Source organism: Suricata suricatta, chromosome 4, assembly GCF_006229205.1.
Source record: "Suricata suricatta isolate VVHF042 chromosome 4, meerkat_22Aug2017_6uvM2_HiC, whole genome shotgun sequence".
NCBI classification, from domain to species: domain Eukaryota; kingdom Metazoa; phylum Chordata; class Mammalia; order Carnivora; family Herpestidae; genus Suricata; species Suricata suricatta.
In genome coordinates this window covers 99,400,724-99,409,320 of record NC_043703.1, presented here as the reverse complement: position 1 = coordinate 99,409,320, position 8,597 = coordinate 99,400,724, and the positions used below count along the sequence as shown (strand labels likewise).

Below are 8,597 nucleotides of genomic sequence, written 5' to 3'. Positions count from 1 at the left end.
ACGTGTCACGGCTCAGATAATCAATGTCCCTGAAAGGAACGGAGGGGCCTGGGGCTCTTCATCGTGGCTCCCCTGAGCCATCTGTCTTTTGGAAACCCACAGCCTTGGGTAATTCTAGAAATAGAAGGAAATCTGATTGATTTCCTTCTTGATGCTGGAGCCTTTCCACTCCTCGCCAACCATCCAAACGCAGCGTAACAGTTCAAGAAAATTTGACTTAAAAAAGAGCCCAGACAGGTTAGGGAGTTTGTGGATGGCTACTTTCCATGGTGTGACCTCCTCCCTAGGAGACATTGCATTTGGAATATTAATGCTTGTTGATCTAGTATTCTCTTTGTATGTCATTGGTAGAAGCTTTTCTACATATGCCAGAAAAATCAGAAAATTTTGCTAGCCCAGATGTTCCAAATACCCTCCCATTATTTTGGACCTCAGGATTGAGCTCTGAACCTGCCCTGACTGCTGGTCTCCTGTTATTGCCCCCTTTCAGCAGGAAGCAGTTGTCATCCCAATTCCTAATGGCAGTTAGGAGTCAGGTATTCAAAAAGGGGAATATGATAGGAAAAGATGGGATTCACTGGTCAGAGAAGGAAAGGTTAGGAAGGACCTGAGGACCCTGGGTATAAAACAAAAACAAAACATATTTTGGAACAAAACTGGGAGCAGCTGACCACAGCAGATCCTCATAGGTGTAGGATTGCTCTTAAACAAATGTCCCTGCCTTGTGACCACATTAACCTTTAAATAAAATTGAAATCAACTTAGAAAAGAAGAGGAGGGATTGTGAGAAGTAAGCGATGATTCATTTTCAGAAATACCAAATAAAAGCTGTGCTGTCTAGTTAACAATAGGTTAGTTAACAACATATTGGGAATATGTACTAACCAGCCACTCCCTCCCCCCCAGTGCAGTCCTAAACCCTTAAATATTTCACTTTCTGGTTTTTCTTTCCCTCTCCATTTTTCGGACTTATTATGGTGGGCTTTACAATGAGCACTCCACTGAAGAACTAAAGTCCCTGCATCTCACCTAAAGGAATGTACATTTGTTTCCCTCAGACTACTTTTTGCCTTACATGGGCATCTGGGTGTAAGACCCTACCCCCTCAGTCAGACTGGACCCTAAAATACCAACCATTGTCTCACTCTCTCACTTCCATCATGGTAAATAAAGGTTGAACAACTAGGCTCTGGAAAGACCCTAAGAATGTAACATTTTGACCTAAAGTTTAACTTGTTTTTTAAAATTCTGTTAGGCAACCCCTCTCCTTTACTGAGACCTGGCCTGAGGCAAAGTCCAAGGTGAGGTGAAGGTCACCTAGTCACTGCCCTGAGGTATCTTAGGTGTCTTATTATGATTGGTCGTTTTAAAAGACTAAGAACTTTAAAATAATAGGTTCCCGCCAAAACTAAGTGTGTATTACAATATAATTGGCTACAATGAAATGCTGTAAATTGTAATTGGTTAAGTACATGATGACTTTTTTTGCCTCACCAAAACCCTTAAAAACCTTGAGCTCCTGCTCAGCAGGGCCCTCTTCCTGAGGACTTCTGGCTACTTGGGAGGGGCAGTTCTGGGAACTAAAATAAACCCATTAACCAACTCCCAACTCTGTTTTCTTGGATTCTATTCTCAGTAACTCAAAAAAGGTTTAACATTGGTAAGGCTGTAACCTCTGTAGTACTCAGCTAGTGAGGAATTGAGGGAGGGTCTTCACACCCCTAGTGTGCCTGCCTATCAGACACCTCCTCTTGCAAGAAGGTTGATTAAAGTCCTGCCTCACTTGCCCCTAGTGTCTGTCCCTCCTTTGATTGGGTCAGTGGGCATGTTTCTCACTCTGTAAGCTCATTTCCCTCTTATTTTTTGTTTACCTAATCCTCCTTCCAAAGTGAACTGTATGCTATATTCACTGTCTCTTATTCCCTTTTTTTGTTCCTTTACATAATCATGTCTTTTGTTCTCCTTAGGAATGCTTTTCTGCCCATTGCCTCCTTGTCACCTCCTGCCTGTACCTTGGGAGCTAGCTCCCTCAAAAGTTGAAGTAGTTTCTCCTCTCTTTGACTACCCATGGCTCTTTATCTGTACTTCTCTTAGAGCACTTTCTTCCTTCTATTTTGAATCACATGTATTTATCATTTTTTGAGACAACATAAATTTGTTATCTTTATATCCTCCACATTATTGATCAGCTAATTGGTGCTCAGTAAGTAACCGCCAGCTACGTAATTAAATGTTCTGTAGTGAGTATCTTTCACTTTCCTAGTAATGGATCATTTGGTCTAATCAGATTAATCCATAGCTAATGCTAGCTGTTTGGCTCACCACAGAATCAACTTTCTTCAGTTACATTTTCATATTTAAGTGTGACTATGGATAAATTTAAATTTCTTACAGGAAATGCTCTCTTTCTTTTTAACTTCTCTTTTTAAACTGTTATTTTCTTGATAATTTATTTAGAATGTAGTTCTAGGGGCGCCTGGGTGGCTCAGTTAAGCCTCCGACTTCGGCTCAGGTCAGATCTCATGTTCGTGGGTTTGAGCCCCGTGTCAGGCTCTGTGCTGACAGCTAGCTCAGAGCCTGGAGCCTGCTTCCAGTTCTGTGTCTCCTTCTCTCTCTGACCCTTCCCCTCTCATGCTGTCTCTCTCTCTATCAAAAATAAAATAAAAACATTAAAAAAAATTTTAAAAAAATAGAATGTAGTTCTAGAAAGTTTTCCACCTACATTGGACTAGACATGTTGGCATGTCCTGAACCATCTTTTTAAGATCTTTAAAGAAACTAAGGAAGGCTGGGATAGAAGTTTTACTGAGAGGGACTGCCCTTTGGGAGGGAACTCTTCCCCTGACAATCCTGAACCTTAGCCTCATAGTGGGATTAACAAGAAACTGTCTTTGTGGGAGTCATATACTGAGAGCTATACTGCATGTTACAGAGTCCAGGGGAATGTCGAATGAACTTTGGAGGGAGATGATGAGGAACGGGTCACTAATGCTGTGAAGAACGTTATGGGCTGGTGAAGGAAAACTTCCGTGGTCTGAACCAAACTGACTCTAATCATTAGACAATAGAAGGGCACACATTGCCCAAGGCAGGAGGGACCACCCTTGTAACACCCAATCAGGAGAGGTCAGCTAACACCCTTAACATTTCTAAGGGCAGGCCTAGAGATGGAAGCTCTAAATGTTGTGATTGGGTCCCACCAAAAGTAAGGAATACTCTAGGCAATGTGAATGGTTAAACCTGCTGTCAATAATTTTGTATAATAATGATTGGACCCCTATACCTGTGTCACAATTTCCTGTAACTCCCCCTTCCCAAACCCATAAAGGCCCTACCCCCTCTTTGTTCAGGGCTCTCAGCACGGATCCACTGCGCTGGTAAAGCCTGTGAGCCCGAGTTTAGGCCCGGCCAGCCTAAGATAATAAAGCCCTTTGCTTTTGCATCCATGACTCAGTCTCCCTGACTGTTTCTGTTTTTGGGGGATGATATTAAAAATCTGGGTCTAACAGACACATTGTTCATTCCAGTATATTCTGTAAGTGGGACCGTTTCATCAAAGAAAGAGAACGTGAATGTTTAGCCCCTTTTGGAAAGGACAACAGAAAAACTACAGTCATTACTTATCTTTATTTTTTCAATAACTGTTTTTCATTCCTTTTTGAGTTTAGCTTTTTCCTGGAGAGGACTAAAAATTAATTCTTGAGGTTAAACCTGATTATTAGTTAAATGGCCATCTCTACGTAATAGAGTACATATTTGGGATTAACTGGAGGTGCTTAGCTCCCTCATCTACATAGTTGCGGTGAATGCATTTTGGTGGGGTATGAACCGAGCAGAAGCCTGCAGGAAGTTGCTGCTCAGACATTTCCAGAGAAGGAATGATAGAATGCTTAAAACTCCCTTGATTTCTTTAATAAGAACATTCCAGGGGATTCCTGATTCCCCAGAGACCTTCCTGGTCTAGACTCTAGAGGAGAATGTGGGATGACTGGTCACTTTCTCTACCTTTGGCTTTTCCTCTGGTGTGAGAGTTGTGGGACATGCCTGCCTAATCTCTAGGAGTGCAATGTTGTTTTATTGTCTATAGAGTTATTTTTTCCTGCCTTGTTTTGTAGACTGGTCAAAGGAATGGATTTTACAGAGGCTTACTCTGACACATGCTCCACAGTTGGACTTGCTGCCAGGGAAGGCAATGTTAAAGTCTTAAGAAGACTGCTCAGAAAAAAACATAGCGTTGATGTTGCTGATAACAGAGGATGGATGCCAATTCATGAAGCAGCTTATCACAACTCTGTAGAATGTTTACGGATGTTAATTCATGCAGGTAAAGTACATTCTGGGTATGGGAGCTGGGCCTACAAGCTGTATTAATAAAACATAAAAAAAGGTAATATATGACTTGACCTAATAACCATAGTATTTGTTTTCCTCTCCTATGGCCACAAAAGAACTGCCCGTGCATTAGTAAGAGCGGCGAGATTGCCACCGTTGCCTTATGGTGTTCCAGCCGGACATGTGTAAATGCTGTCCTTTCTATGTAACTTGCTGTGCCTCACCCATTTTTATTGTTTGAGCTAGATGATATGGCAGAAGTAGCCTGCTCTTTTAAGGATTTGGTAGTTACTAGTCATGTTTATTCTTTCCTTTTCCAAACAGAAGAAGCAATGTTACTGAAATTGAGGGTGTGAGTGCTTTGGTTCAGCTAGTCTTTTTTTTTTTTTTTAATATTTTTCAGTGTCCTTAATTTGGGGAATCTTTACAATTACCGTAACTTTTTTTTTCTTTGCTGAGTTCACACTAGAGAACAGGATAGACAAGGTCCCTGCCTTTATGATGCTTATAATCCTGTCAGGGAAGACAGACTATACTAAATAATTAAACAAGATAATGTCAAAACATAAAAGTATAGAGAGAATAAAACAGGGCAATGGAACAGAGTAACTATGTGCTACTGCACATCTCTTTCCAACTCTGTATTCAGTTGACTTCTTGCTTGTAAGCTGAGATCAGCCAAGTGGGAATATTTACATGGCAGAAATCAACCAGTGCTATAAGCCAAAGCTGTAAACTTGGGGTTTTTTCTCCCCTGAGAGCCAGTGACACATTTGCCAGCTCACTACTGAGAAGACTTAGTAAGAGATGAAATGAGAGATTCTGATAGGAGATGGTGGGTGGGGATGGGTGGATATTGGGATAATGGTGAGTGAGCACTGCTTTGTAACAGTCGTTATGCTAGGTGCTTGACTTACTTTTTTTTTTTTAAGTCTATTTATTTTGAGAGAGACTTTGCAAGTTGGAGGGGCAGAAAGAGGGAGAGATGGAGAATCCTAAGAAGGCTGTGCCCTGGCAGGCAGTGCAGAGCCCCATGCAGAACTTGAACCCACAGAGCTGAGAGATCACAACCTCACAACCAAGAGTTGGATGCTTAACCAACTGAGCCACCCAGGAACCCCTACATTACTTACTACATAAAGAACTGCTCTTTATTTTTTTAAAGTTTATTTATTTGTTTTGAGAGAGACAGAGAGAGAGGGAATGTGAATGGGGGAGGGGCATAGAGAAGGAGAGAGAGAATCCCAACCATGTTCCATGCTGTCAGTGCAGAGTCCATTGTGGGGCTCAGTCACACAAAATGTGGGATCATGACCTGAGCCAAAATTAAGTTTCTGGGGCTTAACTGACCTAGGCACCCAGGCAGCCCCCTTCTCCCCTTTTCTCCCATATGTTCTTCTGTTTTGTTTTTTAAAATCCATATATGAATGAAATCATATGGTATTTATTTGTCTTGCTTTGACTTATTTTATTTAGCATAATATACTGCAGCTACATCTACTTCTTGCAAATGGCAAGATTTCATTCTTTTTGATGGCTGAGTAATACACATACATATATACCTTCATTTTTAATGAGTGTTTGTTTTTAGGCTTGATTTTGGAGGATGGGATCACCACACATAGCTATGGGGCTAGTTGATATAACTGGTCAAATAAAATGATCTCACTGTACTTTTATTAGAGTTCACGTATGAAATAAACTTTGGATAAATCTAGTTTACCAGAATTAGAAAGCAGCTATATGACTTATTTTAGGGAGATTATAACATTTTTCGTTGCTGTCTTTCATGAATTTGATTGTTCTCTATAGTTGGAAATAATGTCATTCTCTCAGATTTGGTTATTTGATTCATTAACTAAAAAAACTAAAATGGGACAGAAAGGATATAGGTCACTTTAAATAAAAAATATTTTATAAGGGGCGCTTGGGTGGATGGCGCAGTCTGTTAAATATTTGACTGGCTCTGGGCATGATCTCCCTCATCCCTTAGTTCCAGTCCTGTGTTGGGCTCTGTGCTGGGAGCTGGGAGTCTACTTTGCATTCTTTGTCTTCTCTCTCTACCCCTCCCCCGCTCACGCTCTGCTCTCTGTCGTCTTTTCAATATTTTATATGTTCTTATGGCCCATCCCTCTTTTTGTAAATTAACAAAAGTCCATACTTTATTCAGATCCCCTGCCTTTTAAAAAAGATTACAATGTAAACTTATCTGGATGATTTAAGTTCAGGAACATGGACCAATGAGGAGTGGTAGGTGACTATTTTGTAAAAGGTCTAGATAGCGTACAGCTAAGTGTGATCATGAGGAACACATGTTTTTAGTCTTGAGAAATGAAGTGAGGTCTCTTCTGCTTATTGGTGACAGAGACATCTTTATATCTGTATCAGTTAACTCAGTATTATGGGTTAATCTTAAAAATGTTTCCAAAATGAGTTTGACATTTTTGTTTTTTTTTATACTTGGCTATATCTGTGTTTTATTTAATTTATAATTCTTCTGTCCTTTATAGCTCCTCTGGTATACATAAATATATCTTTTATTATATAAATTCTATCTCCTTGAACTTCATCTAATATTAGTAAACTGCCAGAGATTCTTAAAACATACCTTTTATGGACACCTGGATGGCTCAGTTGATTAAGACCACCATCTCTTAATTTGGGGCCCAGGTCATGATTTCATGGTTCATGAGATTGAGCCTTGTGTGGAACTCTGTGCTGGCAGCACGGAGCCTGCTTGGGATTCTCTCTCTCCCTCTCTCTTTGCTTGCCGCCCCCATTACCCCCCTCCCCCCCAAATAAATAAATAAACTTAAAAAAACCAATACCTTTTATTAGTGTACTAAAGTATAAAAGTACTTAAGCCTACATAAAAAGAATGGAAGCATTTTAGTTGCTTAGAAAGGTTTTGCTTTACTGTCTCTTCAATATGGATCCAGAATCTTGCCTAAAAATTAGAGATGGTGTTCTCATTCAAGTTGGAGAAGAGGATTCAAATGCAGTATGGATTAGTTAGAAATTTAATGTGCATGTGTATTTTTTTCACTTTAACTTTCTATATAATGTGTTAATACAGATAACAAATTTGCTTTTCTTTCCTTTTTGGAAGTTCATTTAATAGATGCTGAGATTTCATGAATCTTTACATCTTGGAGGGCAATAATGATATTCAGTGGAAACTAATCATGCCAGTCAGTATTAAACCATTTACTGACTAAAGATCACTTAAAATCTTACAATTAATTGTAGCATATTCCCAACAAATATTTTTATTTGGCAAATATGAGCTAATTCATAGTACTTTTTATTAGTTAAAAAAATATTGTACGCTGTCATATCGGGCATGATAATAGATGGCGAAGATCATTAGCTAAACAGGCACCATAGCATAGTGATCAAGAGTTGTGTTCAGATGGACCTGGGTTCTGCTGACTTCACCATGAAGGGACAGGTCTTCTAACCTCTTGGTTCTTCAGTTTGTTTATCTGTAAAATTAGAAACATTCCATCATTCCAGCTCAGGCTAGAAACTGGGCCATCCTTAATTACTTCCCTTTTCATATATCCCTCACCCAGTCAGCAAATCCTTGTGTATGTGTGTGTCTACACATATATAAATTCACATTACTTCTCACCACCTCACAACCACTAAGACCTTGGCCTGAGTCTGTCTATATATATCTCTGACTGGATTGCTCTAATAGCATCCTAACCTCTGTTTCTGCTCTTACTTCTTCCTCATCCTGCCATAATCTAGTCTTAGTGTATCAAAGGGACCATTTTACAATATGTCAGACTTAGGGCTCTCTCTTCTGTTCAGAATTTTTCAGTAGCTCCCCATTTTGTTCTGAGTAAAAGAATTCTGCATGGTATTTAATGGTATAGATGTAGTATATTTAATCATTCTCCTGTTGATGGGTTTGTATAAGTAGCGCTTCAGTTAACGTTCTTATATTGTAACATTGTGCCCATGGGTGTGTATTTCTATAGAATGGAGTTTTAGAAGTGAAAGTGCTGGTGTAAGAAGATATACAAAGTTAAAATATTGACAGAACCTGCTAAATTAGCCATAATATTAATCAGAACTTTCCCAGTAATGAATGAAAGAAATAATTTAAACTAGTTTACACAAAGAATGGAAATAAGTTATGATGAACACCAGGTATTGTATGTAAGTGTTGAATCACTGTGTTGTACACCTGAAATGGATATTACACTGTATGTTAACTAACTGGAATTGAAAAAAAAACTTTTTTAAAAACTCAA

General features: G+C 39.4%; 1 protein-coding gene across 3 annotated transcripts in view; it reads left to right on the top strand.

The window, feature by feature from the left end:
* The window catches only part of ASB3 (ankyrin repeat and SOCS box containing 3), a 91,271-nt gene that overhangs the window by 27,288 nt on the left and 55,386 nt on the right, over nt 1–8,597 (top strand). For all 3 annotated transcript variants that reach the window (XM_029937346.1, XM_029937344.1, XM_029937345.1), the window contains one exon: nt 4,116–4,324. In XM_029937346.1, the coding sequence (XP_029793206.1) occupies nt 4,129–4,324 (196 nt within the window). In that variant the 5' untranslated portion in view covers nt 4,116–4,128. The remainder of the gene's footprint in view (nt 1–4,115; nt 4,325–8,597) is intronic.